This window comes from Danaus plexippus, chromosome 4 (assembly GCF_018135715.1).
Source record: "Danaus plexippus chromosome 4, MEX_DaPlex, whole genome shotgun sequence".
Classification (NCBI taxonomy): domain Eukaryota; kingdom Metazoa; phylum Arthropoda; class Insecta; order Lepidoptera; family Nymphalidae; genus Danaus; species Danaus plexippus.
In genome coordinates, this window is record NC_083538.1 from 5,502,173 (window position 1) to 5,524,898 (window position 22,726).

At 30.0% G+C, this 22,726-nt stretch overlaps 3 protein-coding genes across 5 annotated transcripts; 1 reads left to right on the forward strand and 2 right to left on the reverse strand.

The window, feature by feature from the left end:
- Positions 1 to 4,760: 4,760 nt before the first annotated feature.
- Positions 4,761 to 16,712, reverse strand: LOC116768527 (prolyl 4-hydroxylase subunit alpha-1). Of its 2 annotated transcripts, none has more exons than XM_061526300.1 (12): positions 16,546 to 16,712; positions 13,032 to 13,218; positions 12,029 to 12,174; positions 9,414 to 9,576; positions 8,216 to 8,397; positions 7,838 to 7,977; positions 7,633 to 7,766; positions 6,952 to 7,105; positions 6,282 to 6,506; positions 6,069 to 6,128; positions 5,553 to 5,718; positions 4,761 to 5,216 (listed from the first exon to the last, which is right to left on the reverse strand). In XM_061526300.1, the coding sequence occupies exons 2-12, from the start codon at positions 13,211 to 13,213 to the stop codon at positions 5,098 to 5,100; spliced, it is 1,671 nt and encodes a 556-aa protein (XP_061382284.1). In that variant the 5' UTR covers positions 13,214 to 13,218; positions 16,546 to 16,712; the 3' UTR covers positions 4,761 to 5,097. The 2 variants fall into 2 exon arrangements, with proteins under 2 accessions (XP_061382284.1, XP_061382287.1); XM_061526303.1 differs by lacking the exon at positions 16,546 to 16,712 and adding an exon at positions 14,092 to 14,289.
- A 663-nt stretch (positions 16,713 to 17,375) lies between these two features.
- On the forward strand, positions 17,376 to 19,611 carry LOC116768657 (DDB1- and CUL4-associated factor 13). The gene is made up of 5 exons (XM_032659433.2): positions 17,376 to 17,530; positions 17,598 to 18,142; positions 18,280 to 18,446; positions 18,786 to 19,086; positions 19,308 to 19,611. The coding sequence occupies exons 1-5, from the start codon at positions 17,452 to 17,454 to the stop codon at positions 19,557 to 19,559; spliced, it is 1,344 nt and encodes a 447-aa protein (XP_032515324.2). The 5' UTR covers positions 17,376 to 17,451; the 3' UTR covers positions 19,560 to 19,611.
- Positions 19,612 to 19,988: 377 nt separating this feature from the next.
- On the reverse strand, positions 19,989 to 22,726 carry LOC116768684 (kelch domain-containing protein 3). 2 transcript variants are annotated; one of them, XM_032659471.2, is made up of 7 exons: positions 22,517 to 22,726; positions 22,199 to 22,446; positions 21,616 to 22,081; positions 21,332 to 21,527; positions 21,064 to 21,237; positions 20,812 to 20,918; positions 19,989 to 20,425 (listed from the first exon to the last, which is right to left on the reverse strand). In XM_032659471.2, the coding sequence occupies exons 2-6, from the start codon at positions 22,439 to 22,441 to the stop codon at positions 20,855 to 20,857; spliced, it is 1,143 nt and encodes a 380-aa protein (XP_032515362.2). In that variant the 5' UTR covers positions 22,442 to 22,446; positions 22,517 to 22,726; the 3' UTR covers positions 19,989 to 20,425; positions 20,812 to 20,854. The 2 variants fall into 2 exon arrangements, with proteins under 2 accessions (XP_032515362.2, XP_032515361.2); XM_032659470.2 differs by having other exon boundaries at positions 22,199 to 22,450.

Consider the following 22,726-nt stretch of genomic DNA (forward strand, 5'->3'; position numbering starts at 1 on the left):
TCTTGCTTATACTTATAGTGGATGTTTACAAAACAATAATTGAAGACGAAATATACCATAATTGGAATAATTTTTAACAAAATGTCGTACTAAGGAAACATGTATAATAAATCCTTTTAATAACATGTTATAAGAGTGAAGATTAAAAATAAAAAAAAAACTATTAATTTTGTCAAAAAAATTGTCAACCTTAAAAATTCGTGAAATAATAATTATTATCTTTATAACTGATTCAGAAAATATATATCTTTGTCTCATTGGTATACACTTTTATATCTCAATATTTATAAGTTCTCTACTTTACGAGTAAGAATGACTTTTATCGTTTACTTAAACAACCCCAGTTTTAACGATATTCACATCCAAAAATTATACCTATTCATAACGCTGACGATTCATGAATTTAACTTACAAAACAAGTTTTTCTTTTCGAAATAGTTGAATTAAAATGGAAGATAAATAGCCCTCTAATTATTTAGCATTCCGATGTTTACTTAGCAAAATAAGAAATTTATATTTGCAAGTTCTTGAATTACTGTCAATTTGTCTTCTGATTAGACTCTTTTCTAAAGAACGAGTAAAAGTTACTGTATCTAAATAATTTATGTACCTAATTATAGTTAAACATTAAAATATTAATTCGAATCATTCTGTGTAAGGTCTTTTTAAATCTACTTTAACATGCAGGATGGAATCTAAAACAGTACTTACTCTTGTATAGAATTTTCATTAAAGTCGTGAAATTTAAAAAAAAAGAAGAAGTAAGTACGTAATGTCATAAAACCCAACACCGTAAAATGGTAGTTAGTCACAATTAAGTATGGCCGAGGTATAACAATTTTTTTATAAATTAATTTATAAACATTAAACTAGTAACAGCGTTTTAGGTGATGACGTATCTTCGACTCTGCCAGTTTCAATGTTATCCTGTTCTACACTAGTCACTACCACTGTTCCGTACGTTTCATACTTATCTAACTATTTATAAATCCCATGAACTTAGCTGATTTAATTGTCAGAAATTTATCTGTTCGTTTTTATTACGAAAAAAACATCGAAATTGAGGATTAATATCATAAATAACTGTCTATATCTAAATCCTCATAGCGTATACGTTTTCATTTAGGGAATAGGGGTGCTCGATATTACTATTCCATTTATAAAGTATTAAGTTATGTGGGACAAGTGTGAGTTTTTCATTCACTTTAAGCTGAAACACACGGATGTGAACGCTCTTTTCCACAGTGCACACTTGCCTCACATGACTAAATACTTATAAGAGTAATTTTAATTTCGTAATATTTTTGAAAGGCACAATAACTTTTTTACATTTAAAAAAATTCCTTTATGTATCACCAGGTATATTTTTTTATATGAATAATTCAAAAAAATATTTTCTATCTCTTAGTTTGGTTTTTTATAAAAGCATGATATTTTAGTTCTTTTTTTTTTAAGTATTATTTATCTTCTACTTTTTAATTTGCCTAACTGCATATGCGTAGTAAATTATTTTTTTTGTAAAACATCATCAATTCTGAGATTTAGTAATAGCAATTATTTTCCAAATTATTACTATTACTATTACTATTATATATCTGAGGCAGCTATCGGGCAAATAACTCACTCCCTGCACAGGGTGCTAGTTACAAACATACAAACTAATAAGCCAACATACAAGTGAAGCTAATAAAAAGTGTGTAAAAAAGGGGACAAACTGTTAGATTGGAAAGGAATAGAAATAGAAGAGTAATTAGTGCTTGAGGCATCCTCACTCACTGAATGAATTACAACTAGTAATAAAAGCCACTACTCTAAAAAGGTGTCAATTCTCTATAAATTCAGCCAGTAGCTTCATAACTAAACAGTTTCATAACTTTGAAAAAGAAAATTAAACTATAAATCACATGATAAGTTATAAGTAAAGTCGCATTTTTACACAAAGAACCTACATACATAAACTATAAGTACGAAAGTGTCATTTCTATAAATACAAGAAAATGTTAAGTAGGTAGATACCTAAGAAATGTAGTTTTTTTTTCTGAAAAAATCTGAGAATTGTAAGTAACGTATGCGACAAACTTATTTAAAACATTTATGAGGTGGCCTTACTAGTAAAGAATAAGAACTTTATGGGTCAAAAGCCTTAGCAACTTTTATCTCCATGGTGGCCATATGAGTAATATAATGGGCCATTAAGTGGTATCTAGGCGCGAGACTCGAGGATTCCTGACACTGGATGTTTACATTTGATCTCCGGTTGCATCGTTAGCCGACGACAGCCCGCACCTTACCAGTTAGTGGCTAGCTTTTGGACACGAAAGTGAAGTGCTCAATACGTTGATATGCGAAATTAATCAAATTTATTAATTGCAATTGCTAAATTAATCCAGCCATAGCATGTACGAAAAAAAAATTGGTATTTAAAAATGGAATAGACAATACTTTTATTAAAAAATATACATATATTTAATCTGTGGTTCATAAAACGGACTAAGTATCCGATACAGAGGTAAGACATTGATTTCTATTATTTGAGAATATTTGAAAATAAAGTAGCCGAAGTATATGTAGCTTCGGCAAGTTTTTCTTTAAATAGATGTATTTTTTCAAAAATAGGTAATGTATTATTATATAAAGGCTAGATACCGCAGTCCATGGTCACAACCATACCTTAGAATTATAAGAAACCCACTCGATAAATTTCATTTGCATGCTTTTATAAATAAAAGATAAAGATAAATTTCATTTGCAATTACTAAGAGGGTATTAAGTGATCATTATTCTGTAAAGAAAAATGATCTCAACTTATACTTTTAATGATTTTTTTTACATTTCTATTGATTTTGATATTCAGTTCTGAAATTAAATCTTACGTACTTTTTTAGATTGGAATAAGGACGTAAGGTAATATAATACAACATACAGTTACTTTGTCAGAGGTTTCTATTTTTTTAAAATATTAAATAGCGTTTATTATCCAAGGCATTAAAAGTAACATCATCTTTAAAAAAAGGCTGTCTAAATAAAATCATAATTGTAAGGATGGGTTGCGATCTAATTACATTTATTTGAAAAACCGGTAAGTTTTCGTTACAATGTTTCAAGTCGTTCTAATCCTTCCAACACAGGTTTTAATAAAACTGTATTTTGCAGTTTTATTCATAAATATTCGCACATAATAATACCGACGTAGTTTTTTGAATGGAAAACTGGATATACTCCTTATGCCGTAAGACAATGCGAACTTGCTGTAAGCGTAATGGTTTTATTGAAATGAAACTAATATGTTTCGGATTGCTACACGTATTTTATTATTTTAAAAACTACATACTCCCGACGTTTCACGGGCAGACGAGATGTGGGGGTTTTATCTCTTTTTTTATAAAATTATAAATGTTTCTGTAATGGAAAATATATCGTTTAAGACTTAAAAGTAAACATGAACGATACATGAAATATATTCTAATATTTGAAAAAAAAAACTCAATGTTGCTTAAATATTTCAAATTGACACTTTTTAGATAAACCATTTTAATATTTATTTATACACCGACAAAATAGTAGAAGCATATGCAAGGAGATATATTTACCCATTTACCTAATCCTGTTTTGTAATTTAAGTGGCTTTATAAATAATTTCAAGTCAACTTCGAAGGAATGACATTTCACATTTTTTGTTAGTAGCAACACACCTCTTATAAACATCTTAATGTATGTACTAATATTACCATGATTATATAACGCCACTTCCTTATATGCTTGATTATATAGTTCCTAGAAAGTCTATCAAATTATTATAAAAAGATAAATAAAAAAATTGTAAATATTTTTAAGTCGTTAAAAAGTAAATGTCATAGTAAATTTATTTTAACCCATTATTTAAATATTGTCTCCGATTGTTCAAAAACGAACAATGTTTTTATTTCTCCAAACTACATTATGTATGATGTAATGTATTACTTATAAGCAGAATTCCAAGCATATACATTTTCCATGTATCCGTAAAAATCGGTACCAGGTTAGGTTTCCATGAAAATGGAATCCATTATGGCAACACGAGACATACCATTGACCTTATAACAAAGAGCAGTTATTCTTTGACAATGAAAACCAATCCGCGACATCCAAGAAATATAATAATTGCCCATTAATTACTTCCTTCATTTTAGAATTAGCAGCAGACGAACCATTTATTTGGATATGAGATTGTTTCGTAGCAAACACAGTAGTGTGCAATGCTAAGTTCTAACATGCATGTACTTACTTTGTTTGTTCTGGAATGTTCTCGCTCACTCCGCAGCCAGCTGGTGTGTCCAAGATATTGGGAATGTTAGGGTAATGTATATACAACAGTAATGTTATGTACAGTATATATGTAATTCTATATGTAACATTTTTGTTGTCTTATATTGCTCTCTGCTCGATTTCAGCAAGAGTCAACATTCATTCAGCCGACGTCGATGAAAATTAAAGAAAAAGTTTTTATATTTTATTTTTATTCTCTTTTATTTTTTTATTATTAACATATATTAATTTTAATTTGATCATATTGTATGACATAATCAAGTTCAAGACTTACATATCCATATGTTAAGATAATTTAAATAAAATTATATGGCAGTTGTATCAATAGTTGTACATATATATTAATATAAAATAATTTAGACAAAATGTAAAGGAAACTAGGAAAGTCCCGACAAACTCAAGGGAAACTAACAACTAATTAAATGCAAAGATAATGGCAATATTAATCATTCATAAAAATAGTGAAGTACATAAAAGTATAAAAATAAACTTCACTTAAAACTAAAAAAAACAATTATAGATAAATAATTTGTTACTATGACAGCCTCTTTTGATATATTTTAATAAATAATTGACTGTCATTTTATAATGGCAACATTTAACATGGCATTATTGGTGCTGTAAACATTATTGTTACAATAACATTATGAAGATTAGGCATAATAATAACACCACTTCATAGTAAGTTAATAATTGATTTGAACTTAAAGTATTTACATGTTTTGAAGCTCGTTTTAAGCACAATTATTATTTTTTATACTCTGTTAGATTAATGTTAGCTCTGTTGGTTATTTATCTGAAGAACTTTTCGATTGGTTGCGGTATCGGTCGTATGATGCTTTCTTTTTGGTATTCCAGATTGCAAGGTCTTATTAATTCTTGGCCGCCTTGATGTATCCACTTGTTACAAACTGTAAGAGACAAAATATGTGTTTAAAATAAAGAAATTAAAACCAAACAATAACAAAACATTTCTGCCAATTGTTACTTGTGAAGTTGAATTTTTTTTTTTTTAATATAAGATGAGATTTTGATATTAAAAAATGTAGGTGACAAGGGTTTGTATAATATTTTTTAATAATTCCAATTTATGTAAAATTGTTTCACTGTATGAGACAATTATTTAAAAAATTTTATTGTCACAATTATGAGTACATATAATTTGAATACTTATAGGGTTACAGAGATCTCAATTTTTGTTTTTTGTCAACATTGTTATAGAGGATATATGATATTCTATGACAGACCCCACTTGGAGCCCCTCAGTACGGGGCAGGCGGCGTGTCGGGTGGCGAGGTCTCCTTCACCGGACGGATGCAGATTCAGCCAGAACACAGCCGAGCCTCGCCGCGGGAACACGCTCAGGCCGAGCTCAGTGAACACTGTCGCCCCGCCTTGAGCCACGTCTGACATCTTGAACATTATGCGTATTACGTTTAGAAACTTTTTATTTATCAGTGAATACTGTTTAGAAACTTTTTATTAATCTGTGAAAATTATTCTGAACATATTAACATATGTGGTATTTTTTCTGTGACTTATCTTTCGAATTTTGAATTGACAGGTGAATTTTTTTAGACGACACTGAACGCAGTACGGATAAATATCGAGTCTAATTATGTTCATACCTGAATATAACCATATTATTATTATTTTAAAATTAAAGTAATGCTGAACTACTATTTGAAATTTTTATAGACACACACACGTTTGTAAAAAAATAGTTTAATCAAATTAATTAATTGAACAGAAAATCAACTCACGTAAAACAGGACTGTAGCTATGCGGTTGCCATTGAACTTCTCAAATGCGTTTTCTTCTTTCTGTAATGTTATAAACATACATGACAAAACTAATTCACCAATCAGGCACTTGGTTGGCATTCGATAAAATACTTTTTACACAGACATATCAAACACAGAACTTCTTTATTTCAAATTTGGTTAGAATCTTCATATTTAAATATATATACTGACCCTTGCGAAGTCAAAGTGTGGATCATAATGGCCTCCGATGCCGTAGTTAACGACCTGTAACTCCTCAGCGGTGGTCATACTAAGGCCGGTTATATCGGCGACACGCCGTGACACACGCGCGACCACCGCTGACTCCTCGTCCTTGAGCCACGCTGACTTGCTGATCCTATAGTGAGCGGGGACCAACTCGCCGGTCGCTGGGTCGTGGACGGTCGCGCGACGGAACTGTAAGTATCACAGCACGTGGATATTTGTGCACCAAAAATAAGATCGAAATTGTCATATCTTTTCATTAAGATTGCACGATATGTTACTTAAAATGTTCATTACATAGAACAAAAATTTAAAAAATATCAAACATCGAATGGTCATATAATGATATGTATAACTGAAAAATTATCTTCTTTATATTATTCTTTGATGCCTGAACTGTGTCATCAGCGTGGTTTTGTTTTTAATCTGTTTAGGGGATGTCACGGTATAGTATAAACATTATTAGTTCATCAACTGGAATAAATTACTTCCAATAAATAGTACTATGAACATTTGTATTGTAACGAGATCATCAAAAAAATTACGAAAACGGTTTACATTAAGTAACAAACCCAAAAAGCTATGAATTTCCTAAATTATATAACGTTATTTATGTATATGCAGCACCGGGACTCACCCTCGGTTGAGCGATTCTTTTTATATAATCAATTTCATAGTCGCTGAGGACGTCGTTAAATACAATAATGTCTGGATTCCTGTACAAGTACTCCATTCTGACCGGCGCTAGTCTCAGGAACGGGTGGTTTTCTGTCATGTAACGGCATGTGAGTCTGTAACATATATAGAGTTCACGTCAATAGAATTTAACAAATTTGTAAACAAACGTCATCAGTTGATATTGACAGAGATGGGTCTGTGGCCCTAGTGATGTGAGTAATATTTAAGATACTTTAATCTTAATTATTATATTAAATTATTTATTGCTATATCCCAAGGAACTGCTAAGCATTTGTGAGTGGGATGTAGGATACTCCAGGATGTCGGTCAACACTCGCGTCATCACGATAGTGTTTTAGAAATATTACCAGGCATATACCTATCAATTATTATTTTTACATAGAAATATATTTTCGTCATTTATTATTAAGTTACATTTTATTTATTTCTTACTATCATATTATCAGACAAAGCGGTCTCTTTGGATGTAGGCGTCATTTTCGTTAGCTACAAACTATAACCTTCTCTCTATTCAACATTTTGACACTTAATCTTTAGAAAGCAATGTCCAGTGCTACAACTAGAGTACAATTGCCTCTAGAAGATTGAAAATGTATAAAAAAAACAACGTTTAATTTACGTTTTAGTTATTTCCGGTGGTAATTCCTTCTCCCCGCGGCATAACGCTTCATATGATTGTCTCTCCGCGTTGTAGGACGTTGACCTTGACTCTTTAACCTGCGCCTCGTATTCGATATCCGGTTCGCCAGTGTCCTGAAACGATAATAACTGTTAGTCTGTCGTCTCATTATCATGTATTTCATTATTTTTTATGACAAATGTACCCCTTTGCGCCTTTTCTTCGCCTGCAACTCTTTGTCCTGTAACGCTTTCTGGTAATGAGGCAGATTGCCGGCAGCTCTGCTGTGTTTTGGTTCAATCAGCAAAAGATTTTTAGTCCATTCTATCGCGCTTTTAAGATCGCCTGAAAACAAAAATTTTTGCATCATTTTTTTATGAGATCAACAGATTTTTCCACAGTTCTATACATTACCGTAGTTAGAACAACTAAAAGGCAGCATTTCACAATAAAATAAAATAAACAATATATATTTTTTTTGCAGTAATTAATGCAATGTTAAAGATTTCCTTCATAAAATTATATATATAATAGCGATTGTGTGATACAGATTAATAATGATTGAAATTGAGTATTAAAATACCTAAAAGATAATGGGAGAAGCTTATGTATTCCAATATATCGGCCTCGCTGAACGGGTAGGGTTGGTCTTCGTCAACAAACTTGTACAACGCCTCCATCATCCAATCCAACGCATTGTCATAATCCTTTTCATTGTACAGAGCTTTGCCGAGCTCGTAGCAGTCTCCAGCGCTCATTGGTGTGCTGAAACGGCACAACACTATTAATATTACGATATTTTATTGTTTTAATCGATTTTTTTATATTAAAGATTAAAATCCAATACAAACGTTACTTTTCTCTGTTTTAATTAGGAATTAGATTTTTTTAAATTCCTACGATCACCAAATAGAAGTTAATGAAATAAGAAATTTCGGGGTATTTAATTTAAAACATTATACGTTACTTAGTTCACGTTTTATTTACGGAAGGGTTTCGTCTATTCATAGCTTTTGGATGATAAATGTATGAATTTTGAAATGTTATATCATTAAATAAAATAAACAAATTTCTTAGAAGCTTCTTTTTACTTTACTTAATTTAAATTTCAATCTTTGTGATGTCTGAATTAAATCTTGAAAGGTAAGTTGTCTGAGTAGTTATAATTGTTATATAAAACCTGTAACGAAACCTAATTATTTCTTTTATAATCTGTATTAAAATATTAAATATATTAACTTTGTGATGAGTTTTAAACACTATTAAAATATATTTTTCAACACATAAAGTACATAAATCTAACTTCCAAATCATACCTATATCAATGACATTGACATAACTTGCCACGGAATTTAAATAATAAGTAAAATTAAGTGAAATTGAAAGCTTTTCCCTGTCATAATATTTAATTTCATTAGCATCTCACACACAACTAAAATCGTAAAGGTCAAAAAACTGATATCAGTATATTTTTCTTGTAAAAAGAAGTCGAATTTGAAATAAAACCAGTATATTGTAACGGCACTCATTCAAAAGACTAAATAAATACGGAGACCCTTCAAAATATTATCAAAGCAATTTTATTTTCTTTACAGCCAACATACAGGAAGATCGCTGTGCATAAAAACTACCACATTAAAAATACATTACATATACGAAAATGCAGTTACGTACTTCAAACGTATTCCCGCCTATTTTGTACAGATTATAAAATAATTATATTTCAGACAGATAATCTATATCGGTAATGGGATATATATTCATATAATATATAATGTTACCTGTAAACAACTCCATTGAGCCTCCCCTCTGACAGGTCCTTGACATCTAGTTTGTATGTCTGTTGCAATCTTGTCAGCGCCTGCGCAGCTCCAGTTAAATCCTCCAAAGTTGGATATTTGACATTCGCGTGATTATTTATAATTGTTATGTTTTTAATATATTCTAAAAGAAATAAAAATTATCAATATCTTTGAATTAAACTATCTTATATAATTAATATTTCAAAAAAAAAATAATTTAATATATGACATTAATATTAAAATTGGCAGCAAAATTCATGCAATTCCATATATATATATATATATATATATATATATATATATATATATATATATTTTATACTACTGTACTATAAATAATCCCTACTAATATTATAAATGCGAAAGTAACTCTGTCTGTCTGTCTGTCTGTTACTCAATCACGCCTAAACTACTGAAACAATTTGCACGAAATGTGGTATGGAGATATTTTGATACCCGAGAAAGGACATAGGCTACTTTTTACCCGGGGAAAATGACGCATTCTCATGGGAAAATTCAGGTGGGCCGATCGATTTTACGCCTAAAGTACTGAACAGATTTAAATGAAATTTGGTAAGGAGATAGTTTGAGACTTAAGAAAGGACATGAGTTACTTTTGACCCTGGGAAAACAACGCATTCCCATGGGAAAAATTACTTTTCTGGCCAAGGAAGGAAAAACAAAAAACATCGTATATAAAAATGTATTGCAGTAACCTATCTTCTTCTTAAAATGTATTAACCTAACCTATGAAAATCACACTCAGTAAGGACTCATCCCATCTCAGCACGATTCAAACATACGTACAAAAAAGTACAGCTCAGGTTTTTTCATACTACTATACAAAAAAACTATCCAATGCGGAAGAAGTCACGAGTAAAAGCTATATATCACTAATTCTGAAATTTACGCGGACGAAGTCGCGGGCAAAAACTAGTATTTTATATTTCAAATACGTTTTTATAAATAATCATTTGTATGCCCAAGGTAAAAAAAAATGGTAATCAACAAATTAAAACAAATATAAATTATATTTTGACGTTTATTTTATTAGCAAGTATTTTAGTACTGAGTCACCGATATTTTCATTTATACCTAAGCGGATATTGCATTTATGCAGTTTTTCAAATGGCAACACAATAATGTTTCATTTTTATTTGACATATTAAATTAATTAATTTATTGCCATGTTTATGGAAATATGAACGTTTTAGAAAATATTTTATGACCATGTTATGACTACATTAAGTATACGATAATTACATTTTTTTATTGTTCATAATTCAACGCTAGTGTTTAACACAAATTTTAAAACAAATAAAACCTTTTTTAAAACAAATTAAACCTTTTTTCAAGAGTGTAATTTTACCTTATTTTTCCTTAGATGGTTGTTTTAGGAAATGTTCGTGATCGGATTTCGAAATTAAGAAATCAGGTTTCTCTTTATTGTTAAAAATTTTGTTTTCTTGGAAATTTTTTTTTTCCTCTTCTATGTTTTATGAACAGTGTTAAGAATTGTTTGTATACGTAGAATGATATTATATATTACTTTCATTTATAAAGAATAGAATTACTGTAAGTTAAATAATAACTTTATACATATAATAAATAGGCATGCAACGAATAGTAGATTCGACAGTATACCGAATATCCGGCGCGCCTTCTGACCGAATAGCCGAATATTAGGCAAAAGTATTCGGCCAGATTTTAGAACCAAAAATTGTACAAATGTGGTTTTTGTATATAATAGATTGTGTAATAATGACTACTTAATCGATATAGGTAATTGAATACTTTTTTTTTTCATTTCACCATTTATCTTCCTTTAACAAAATATATTACTTGAGCATTCGGCACTTAGCCGACTGATACGTAGATATCTTTATACGACCGAATATAATACTAGCAGCCAAATAAGGCGAATACCGAATAAGAATAGTAAAGGAATATTCGTTGCAAGCCTTGTAATAAACCAGCAGACCTTTATGGAGATAACTTTTATAGTAATAATTTAACGATTACTTACAAGAGCTAGATATATAATATGGCTTTGGTTATATTTGTTATAGAAGGACGAAAATTTATTAGTATATTTTTATTATTTTTAATGGAACATCATAAAAAACTAAAAATAACTACGCCTTTTTAATTAAAAAAAAAGCTTTAGTATTAATTGTCATTTGACGATAATAATCTCCCACGTGAGACATTTAATCAAGTAATCACACGCCAATAATGTCTGCCAAAATCCATCACTATAGATAAGAACAAATACTTAAATTGCTGGACCGATTTAAACCACACACACACATGCGCACACAATTGTTAAAACACAAATTTCATGAAAATCGGTCAAGCCGTTACAGAGTATGGCAGCTGCCATTGTGTAACCGTCATTATATACATAATTTTATTTATAATAATTGCAAGACAACGTTGTGACATTATTTGCATGACAGGCTGCAAAGGTTTAAGACATACAGCCATGATGACGTCATTACACTTTAACCTTTACCGAGCTTAGTCGTTCTCTCAATAATGAAATATTAAATAACTACACTAGTATAACAATATTGAATGTATTTTTATCATACCAGTGCCTATTTCAATACTCTTCTCAATGTCGTCCAAGTCTATGGTCAATCTCTTTATCAAAGTGAACGCGTTTATAGGATTCCCGAGGTAGTTGGGTATATCCTCCATAGCTTGCTCATGTTCCCGTCTGTATATAACCAAGTGTCTGAAAATATACAACATATATATACAATACAATAATAATATAGTGTATAGAGACCTTTATAGTCAGGGACGTTTACTTTACGTGATGCAATTTAATGACGCAAAACAGTTTCGAACGAGCAGATGAGCGTTTATTTGACAAGTTTAAGTAGCTGGAATATAAAAAGTAACGTTTACATGCTAACAGTGTCAATGATTATAAATTATGTTTGATGAATTGCCTAAATAAGATTACTACATATTTACGCTAACAGAAATTTCCGCTGTACTAAAAGTAATTCTACACCTTGAAAATTACGGTAAATATTTGTTGAATACGAAAAGCGACATTTTAAAGGCATGTCACCATGACACCATACGCCGAATATCTGTAGGCTTAGGCTGAGCTTACATCGTCACGCCACAGAGAGAATTCACTATATTTCATTCATAAATACGCATAGTATGAACGTAGGTCACTGTATGCGAACCGAGAAACTATTCGTTTGTAGTGTGACGATGAAAACTAGTGCCAACAACTCTCCTATCCACGAATTTCCATTGGTCCGCAAAAATCTGTACTCAGATAGATGATATAAACGGGGTTTTTAAATCGATAGGGTCATTGATTAGTAATGTTAATTGCTATCGCAGACATCCTAAACGAAGAAACAAAATTAATATTACACATAAAATACTGGCGGCAAAAAAAAAGAAAAACAAATAATCAAAAAATCACATTTTATACCTTCGAAAAATGCAAGGCACTAAATCAATTTATCTGCAATACTAACAACCCGCAATTTAGGGTAATAAATGTAACTTTATTGGCGAGGCATCATTAAACAAATGATTGTAAAAAAACATATAAAAGTTCACCTTTTCAACGCCTGCAACCTGTCCTCTTCTTTTTTTATGTAATCTTCTAAATCGTCGATGATCTTCTTATGAGTTTCCAATAAAGGTTCTACGTCCGATATCGCAGTGAACAACTCTCCATGTGATGTTGTCACCAGGCTCAATAATATTGATAATAAACAAAAAATATTAACCCTATACATATTGTCTGAAACAAATAGATTAAATTAATGATTTTATATTTATTACGGAATTTCAATATGTATACCACATACAACCAACGCCGCGAACGTAATTAAGAGACAACACAATCTATATATATTACATATTTGTATTAAAAATATAATTGTTTATTACACTTTATTTAAATTGGAAAATGTTCTTGCAGTAAACACTAGAAAGGTCTTTCTAAATTATATTTCTATCATACATCTTTAAGATATGTTCGACACAATTATACGTTCCATAACGTACTTAGAGACAACTTATAAATAGATAATGGTTAAAAGTCTAAAAGGAAACAATCTACACACGATAAAAAAGTTATGAATAATGATGATAACAATTACGCGCTTTAAAGTTCTATAAATTTCTACACTGACGCGGTCGCTGATATATAGGACAAATCAGTTATAACACTTTTCAATTAAATCTATTCACGACTATCACTAAAACTAGCCCAATTTAAATTACTATCAATAAACTTAGATTTTAAAGAGTGAATAATAAAATACACAGTACATCTAAAAAATATAAATCAATTAATTTTATTTCTATTAAATAGTTACAATTTATAACCTAGCTTTTGAATTCAAAATACAAACGCTAAAATATACAGTTATGACGAAGTGTATTTAAAACCAATTTGGATAATATATTTATTCATAGACTTTTGATTAAAATACGATGTAATAAATCAAACGGATACGTGAATCAACAATTTCTAGCTAACAATAATTTATTTATAGTGTAGTTTTATAGTATCCAATTATCATTACACAGATTGGAAAACGAGACAGTAGCAAAAATACATTTGTAATTAACAATAATTTAGTGTAAATGGAATATATTAAAAACATACCTAATTTCCGAGGGTTATTACTTTATGGTTACTGTTAACTTTTCTGTTTCACTGAATATATACTTGAAAGAAACGAGTTAATTAATTTTGCAGCACTGAATTTGTTTGTTACAAAGCTGTCACCATCCGGCTATGTAGGAGGAACACATAATACTACGTGCGCCGGCTCAGATCGGGTCAACGGACAAATTAAAACGCTCACAAGCTACCGACATACACAGACCTTATCGTGCATTGGTTTATAATAATAATAACGTTTTTTCTATACATTTCGTTATGACACTTGAATGTGACGTTTTTTTTTTAAATCCATGACACATTCAGGAATACGTAATTTCTAATTTGACTAGAATGTCACCAAATACCGTATTATCTTTAGAACCGGATTTTAAATAATTCTGATACTGTATTTCTTATAGTCAGAATAACAGAACTTTTTCGATACGATCAATTTAGAATAATTTATTAATATTGATATAATATTTAGATATATTATAATTTATAAATTGAAAGTGAAGTAACGTTTTCTTGTTGATATATATTATTTAGGCATAAAAATGAGCGTATTTTTATTTTAAACTTAACAATTAAGATACAAAATTATTTTAATTTACTTTCAATGCTAGTGAGATCCAAATTCTTTTATAAAGATAAATAGTTTCACAATAAAATTTATGTCAAGAAAATGATTATGATAATCCATCATAATTTTGATTGAATGAATCTTTTCAATGCAGTAAATTAAAATCAAAGTAGAAGTAGGGAAACTACATTGTATAGAATATCAGCTGTTGAAGGCTTTCTTATTGCTTGTTTCTATTGTATGTAAAATAAAATAAATTTAACATTTGCATTCAGGTTAAAACAAAGTTTGTATTTCGATTTTGCCGCAGTGTATCCGAAACTTTTGAATTAGGAATCCAAAATAGATGCTTACAAAATATTTAGGTGGATCATAAAATCAAGGTTTTTATAATCAATAGTGCAATGCGCACGAAAAAATATACATAATTGATAATAGTATTGAAGAATTTTTTGTCATGACATCACGATAGGATGTTTTTTTTAAATTTAACCTAATTTTTAATTACTTACTTTTTATTGTCATATAATAAATGATAATTACTGATTTAGAACATTTTTCTATAGAATTTGATAGAATTTACTTAAAATAATATTGAAGAACAATTTTAAAGCGCGTTGTGTTTAATAGAGCTTACGGTTCCTTAGGAAGCCAACATCCCCAAGGACCATGCTATCAAGGTTAATAAGTATTACGAGCCCACTAACGAACTGACTAAGAATTGGTTCGCCGTAAATTTGTACGCGGTAGAAGTGGGAGCGACAGCTACTATAGTTAAATCTCTCTACTACCTACTAATAGACTTGGGCATGTCCAGAACTAACATAAATTCAATCTAAGAACATACTTCCAAGGCAGCCTTAGTAGGTTTGTTTCAAATTTTGATAGGTAGAGAGAGGACCTTGTATGGCGGAGGGGAGCGTTTAACGCGCGTTAGATAGGGGCTCTTTAAACCTACACATGGGTCGCAAGTCTCAGTCACTGTTGAAGCTCCTCTCCCTACAATGAGGTGGACCTTTGAATTGTGAATCCATGGAATCATGAGAGGTTTCGTCTCATTTTATTTGTGTTTAGATTTTTTTTTTGTTTATCATAGTTTTATTTTTTATTCATTGCATTTTTCAAAATGTTTTCAGAATATATGCAAATTTCTACTTCTTAGGAACAGTGATTCGATGGAATGATGCTGAAAGTATGCCCAAGCATTTCATATAAGGAGCTCTAAATACATTATAATTGGCAGTATTTCCATGCTTAATGTTTACCACATCATGATAAGGGGTGTGCTGTATGACATATAGGGTGTATATAAGTTATGCAATAAAAAAAATATTTGTTATGTTGACAAAAGAAAAAAATAAATAAAAGGTTCAAAAATCTAAAACATACACAGATAGATCATTATAGGAATAGTATTTTACTGTAGTTATTTTCAGATATAAAGTATGTATAAACAGTTGCTTTATTTAATAACAATTATAATCAGCATTATTAATATTTAAAACATCTTGTTTGCATACAACTTGCACTATTTCATAGATGTTAAAAAAAGTTAAAAGGATAGAAAATTTATATAAAATATTTTTATTTCATAAGTTCACAAGTTAGTATGTGCCATTAAAGAGACAAATTTAAAAAAAAGAAAAATATATAGAAGTTTTATTATCCAAAAAGCATTCCAAATAATAATTGTTTTTGATGTAACTTTTTGAATAAATTAATGTTATAACTTGGTCCTATAGATGTGAATATAATGTTTAAATATATGAAACTTTATTTTGTCACAAATATATTTTATAAAATTATTAATAATTAGTATACATAAAATTATACAAAATTATTAGTACCTATATTAATAATATTATACTCACAAATCAAAGATTAGATTCATCCAAAATACCAACTTTTCGAAGCGTGCTAATTTACATATGCATTTAAATCTGTGTATTTCTTCGTATCATATTCTAAAAACCACTTCCGTTAAATATTCATAGCTCACAATTCCTGTGTTATTTTGATATCGATTAAAACAATGACAGATGCTTTCAGTTCAGGAACTGACAAATTTATCACTTTCACAGTCAATTATTAAAGAATAAGTTAAATTTTTATTAAAATTAAAGTATTATTTTTATGATTATTCGTTAATGCTATAGAAAAATATCTTTATATTGAAAGTTTTGAATTATTACATGGTTTGGTTAAATGTTTAAACAAATATGTTTGCATAGAACTAGGATTCACTTTAAAAAATCTGTATATTTTGAAAATAAGCAAGTAAGTTTTTAAATATGCCTTTTAATCTTAATCTTATAATAGGAAAACGTTAATAATAATGGGAAATCAGTGATAAATGAGATATTCAATCAGTCAACTACAATTTGAATTCATAAATCAATAGAATACCCAAGATAATAGACGAATATAAAAATTGATATTTAAGTATTTCAAACAATGATCAAAGTACAAATATATAGCAATGCACGAGGGAGTCATAATATGTATATATGATGACCATGCTTTCAGCAAACATAAATTATAATTCAAACTTCTAGACTTTTCATTATGCGACATAATTAGAAAACATTGTTACAGTATGAAAAAGAATTAATCATAATAATTAGATCAATGTAATGAATTATATATATATTTAATTTTTGAACTGTGATTTCGAATCGGTAACAGATCTACATGTTTTGACTTTTTAAATGACGTTTAACCTACCACACATGTTTTTGAATTCATTTTGCTTTAGTTTTTAAATATCTACATGAAATATGTCCAACTTGAAAATAAAAGTAATAAGTCGTAACCCAGAAGATTATCTGCGTTCCACTAAAAGAGATATTCATAAAAGTAAGAAAAATATATGTTTTTTGTAATATTGTATTATTGTTTTAAATAAATATAACCTCTCTCTTAGTTCCTAGGAATTATGACCCGAGTCTGCATCCCCTTGAGGGTCCACGGGAGTATGTCAGAGCATTAAATGCGGTAAAACTAGAAAGAGTATTTGCGAAGCCTTTTCTTGGCAGTCTTGATGGACACTCGGATGGTGTATCTAGTTTGGGAAAGCATCCTAGCCGATTATCCGCTTTGGCTAGCGGAGCTTTTGATGGAGAAATTAGGATATGGGACTTAACTAGTCGTAAATGTACCAGAAATTTCATTGCACATGAAGGTTGGGTTCGCGCTATTTGCTACACACCAAATGGTCAACAGTTTATGAGTGTTGGTGATGACAAAACAATTAAAACCTGGAAAGCTGAGATTCAAGACCCTGATGACGAAGATCCTGTTAATACACTTCTCAGCATGTCAGTGGTATCTGGTATTAGCCATCATAGAGCAAAACCAATATTTGCTACTTGCGGTGAACATTGTCAGTTGTGGGAAAATACTAGGAGTGAACCTGTCAAAGTATTTCAATGGGGAGTAGATAGCCTGCATCATGTTGCATTTAATCAGGTATAATAAATTAATATTACTGAAATATTTGATTGACCTAATACATCTGAAATTAATCTATGAAATGTGCATGTTTATATTCTCATAGAATTTTGAAATAAAATTACTTTAAATATTTGTTCCTGCCAATTTTTTAGGTAGAAACAAATCTGTTAGCAGCATGTGCAAGTGATAGGAATGTTATACTTTATGACTTCCGTGAGTCAGGACCTCTTAGGAAAGTAGTGATGGAACTGAGATCTAATGCACTATCTTGGAATCCCATGGAGGCATATATATTTACTGTAGCTAATGAAGACTATAAGTAAGTGCCATAAAATTATGAATTTGACAAATACTATATATGTATATAAAAAGTGTGTCAAATGAAATACTGAACATATGTTTCTTTTGTTGCTTTTAACTGAGAAGAAATGTCTGTACATTGTTAATAATTGTTTTTAATTATTACAATATTATTATAGTCATCTCGGGATATTTCAAACTTGTTTGTTAGCAACAAATTGACCCAAATAGTTTAATCCTTGACCGTCCATTTGCTCACATACATAAAGTCCTCAAGTCCTTAAGTGGTCCTTAAATAATCGTAAAAATAAAGAATTAAATTTTGATAAGTATAACCATGATAATTATTCTATTTCAGCCTGTACACATTTGATATCAGAAAACTGAGACAACCAGTGAATGTTCATGTTGACCACACATCTGCGGTAATTGATGTGGATTATGCACCGACTGGGAGAGAATTTGTCGCTGGTAGCTATGATAAGACTGTTAGGATATTCGAGAGCCTTAAAGGACACTCCAGAGATGTGTATCATACGAAGAGAATGCAGAGATTGACATGTGTTAAGTGGACATTGGATAATAAATATATTTTGACTGGATCAGATGAAATGAATATAAGAATGTGGAAGGCTAGAGCTTCGGAGAAACTTGGTGTTGTGAGTATTATTGCCCTAAAAAATATCTATTTATTTTATAAGCACATAATGCAAATATTTACTATACAATATTGAATTCCTATAAAAATCTTCAGGTCTTTACAATGAAACTAATTAATTTTCTTAACTATTTGTGTACTCCTATAGTAATTCATTAAATTTAAATATTGTATATATTATGACAAAATATGTTCATATAAATAATATTTTGATACTTCCAGCTCAAACCTCGAGAACGTACAGCTCTTAATTATTCGGAAGCTTTGAAGGAGAAATTCAGTGGTCATCCACAGATCAAACGTATAGCTCGTCACAGGCACGTGCCGAAACACATATTGAACGCTCAGAAAGAGCTTCGTACTATCAAAGAGAAGAGCAAACGTAAAGAGGGCAACAAGCGCTCCCACAGCAAACCTGGAGCTGTGCCATTTGTACCTGAACGTAAAAAGCATGTCGTTAAAGAAGATGAGTGATTACACGATTTTTTCTAATAAACTATTGTTGCAAATAAATAATTTTCCCATATTTCTATGTATTACAATTTCTTATTAGGTTATGCATAGTCGAAGATGTGTAATGACATGTCGTGTGGTTTTTAAATGTAGGCATTTGGAGTATTCAATTGAGGCATTTCGATCTGTTTTGAAAATTTACTTAAAATAGTAAATCATTGATATACAAAATTTTATTGAAACGTTTTATTTTACTCGGCTACATATGTATTTCCGTCTGTGATATATATATGTATATATATGCATGCAAGAAAATTAATATTTAGCACTTGCGTGAATGAATGACATGCCGCGTGCTTTACCCTTACAAGCCTTTTCCTGTTATGTGATAGGTGGCGAAAAATATTTAGAAGACAAAAAAAAATTAATTTTCAAATAAAAGCAACAGACTAATCTCAAATAAAAGGTTATTATTTTTTATATATTTTATTTAAGTTTAAAATAAATAATAAAATCTAGTTAAAACACATTTGTACTGAATTATATTTTTAAAAGATTAACAGAACGACAATAATTAGCAAATAAAATATTTTGGTCGAATTTTGGTTCAAGGTCAAGTTGAATGCTTCAGTAAATAAATAAAACATATGCAGGATATTCTAAACGTTATGTAAAACTCTTTGGACTTCCTGCTTGTTATCTGCTAATTAAAATTTCAAGGAAGTTTTAAAAATAATGCGGTTATTGTGATAATTTATTTCGGAAGACTTAATGCACACTGTTAAGTTAAAAGGCTTCAAGTATAAAGGTCTCGGGCAAAGAGACATTTAGCTTTCTTAAGCACCGACTCGATCATAGCGGCAAATTTTTTATATTTACAGTGACATCTGTGAAAATAATAAATGATTTTATGTAATGTAATTAAAACAAACACACTGAATACTGTCGATAGCCAATGAGAACGATAACATATCACAGAATTGAAACAATAACTGTCATTTGAATTAATTTACTAGTTTCTATTATGGAGCATAACATATTAATATTACTCAAACTAATATTCAAGTATTAATTTAGATAATAACAGGATGATTTCAGAAAACTGTACTAGTTATGAGACATCATTGGTATTTTTAACATTAGCTCTGTTATTCATATTATGTTCATAGTGATTATTTATATTATGTTTGATATAAAATCAAAAAAAATTTAAATCATGATAAGAATACATTAAAATTTGAAGTTTTAAAATACACCTATTTTTTGAACTTACAAAAAATCCTGGTAAAATGTTCACATATTTTTTTTTTATTTATTTAACCAGCATGGTTTATCGGCCTACTGATTCGATTTGGTGTTGTCATCATTTTTATATCCATTCTGAAAAATATTGAACATTTTTTAATAACATCCAGTTATAATGCAAATTATATGAAATAAATTAGTTTTGCCTCAATATAAAAATATAATCAAAGATGTTATTATTTAGTCTATTTTTTTAAATATATATCTATGTTATACCAACATTATATGTTGTGGTAGTGAGTATTGGTCCAGATTATATTCTAATACACAAAGTATGCTTAGTGTTTTCAGTGTCGGTGCGTAATCCAGCACATGAAGGTCACTGTTATCCACTAATCTTTCAGGATTATCATCGTTTTCGTCTATTGGCCTATTATTATTGTGTGTGCAAGGGCTAAAAACATAAATGCATTAAAAAAATTTGCAATATATTGTGTATACATATATATATAATTGGATTTGTTATGTTATATATTGCGATGCCTCACCTTGTACCACCAAACAGATACACTTTATCTTTATATATAAGGCAGGCTTGACGTCTCCGCTTGCATGGTCTGGTGCCATGGACATTCAGATATTCCCAATAATTATCTTTTATTGAGTATCTATACAGATCATTAAAATGAGTCTTTGTTTTGGCATTTAAACCACCAAATATGTACATAAAGTCTTTATATATCCCTGAAATATGTGTAAGTATTTAAATGTTGTTATTTAATAAAAAAATCTATTTGTAACTCACTAAATACATATTTAAATTTTCACATACATGCAGAATGACTTCTTCTGGCTTCGGGACAAGCGCCTTTAGCATTCATGTTACACCAAGTTTCTTTTTCTATATCTAAACAATAAACATGTGGACAGTAAATTTCTTCTTCAGAATTATAAGGGCTGTTTAAATCACCTCTGCCGCCAAACACATACATTTTGTTGTTATACGCAACAGCAGTGTGAAAATCTCTATAACATGGCGGAGATCCATGGGTGTTAATGAACCTCCACTGCATAGTATCTAAATCTAAGCAATGCACGTCTTGTGAATATTGATCTGTTATATATTCAAATCCTCCAAATATGTACATTTTGTTTTTAATAATGCAAGCTGAATGTCCGTCCTTAGCGTATGGGACCATGCCTGACACTTGAGGTGTACTCCACTCCAGTTTCTTGGTATCAAAACACGATAGAGTGTCACATGCAACAGCATTATTTCGGCCGCCCCACATGTAAACCTACAAATATCAAAATTCGTTTTTATATTGAATCAAACAAAAGGATCTATAAGCTATTAGTCCTCAACTAGTGTCAGTTATCAGTGATTTTTGATAAATTTTTATAAAAATTCAAACCTTATGTCCATATGCGACTGCAGTGTGCCCATACCGTTGAAATGGCACAACATCATTTTTTTTATAATTAACCGGAGCCCATCTTAATGTTGATGTGTCCAGTACATGGACTGGAATAGGCTCCCAATCTTTATAGTCTTCTGTAGAGCAATATCCTCCAAAGGAGTATATTTTATCTTCAATAGACACAGCAGCATGATTAACTCTCCTGGGTCCACCTTCTATGTGGACTGTCCACCTCATCCTAACTATCTAACAGATATTCTTTATTATAGCCTTTATAAAATAAATTAAAACAATTTAAAAATAAAAATGTACCTTCCCGATTTAGCTTTTCAAAGGAAAGAAATGATCTTTTCACTCCAGTTATAACAAACACGTAAACAGTCACTAGTTTATAGATGTATACTAATTACTATTGTTATTAAAGATTGAACGCATTATTTATAAATATCAAATACAACTCAAATTTTCACATCAGATCTATGATTAGTTTTACAACTTTTGACTTTGAAGTCCGAGTCGGTT

What these genes read in the sequence shown, in the direction of transcription:
- LOC116768684 (XM_032659471.2), bottom strand. Translation starts at nt 22,441, where the DNA reads ATGAGGTGGACAGTCCACATAGAAGGTGGACCCAGGAGAGTTAATCAT. An exon ending in CAGAAGAAGTCATTCTGCAT is followed by an intron (nt 21,528 to 21,615) that starts GTATGTGAAAAT and finishes CACATATTTCAG; the next exon opens with GGATATATAAAGACTTTATG. An exon ending in TCACTACCACAACATATAAT is followed by an intron (nt 20,919 to 21,063) that starts GTTGGTATAACA and finishes AATATTTTTCAG; the next exon opens with AATGGATATAAAAATGATGA.
- LOC116768657 (XM_032659433.2), top strand. Translation starts at nt 17,452, where the DNA reads ATGTCCAACTTGAAAATAAAAGTAATAAGTCGTAACCCAGAAGATTAT. An exon ending in TAAAAGAGATATTCATAAAA is followed by an intron (nt 17,531 to 17,597) that starts GTAAGAAAAATA and finishes CCTCTCTCTTAG; the next exon opens with TTCCTAGGAATTATGACCCG. An exon ending in CTTCGGAGAAACTTGGTGTT is followed by an intron (nt 19,087 to 19,307) that starts GTGAGTATTATT and finishes TGATACTTCCAG; the next exon opens with CTCAAACCTCGAGAACGTAC.
- LOC116768527 (XM_061526300.1), bottom strand. Translation starts at nt 13,213, where the DNA reads ATGTATAGGGTTAATATTTTTTGTTTATTATCAATATTATTGAGCCTG. An exon ending in AGGTTGCAGGCGTTGAAAAG is followed by an intron (nt 12,175 to 13,031) that starts GTGAACTTTTAT and finishes GTATATTTTCAG; the next exon opens with ACACTTGGTTATATACAGAC. An exon ending in CACACTTTGACTTCGCAAGG is followed by an intron (nt 6,129 to 6,281) that starts GTCAGTATATAT and finishes ATAACATTACAG; the next exon opens with AAAGAAGAAAACGCATTTGA.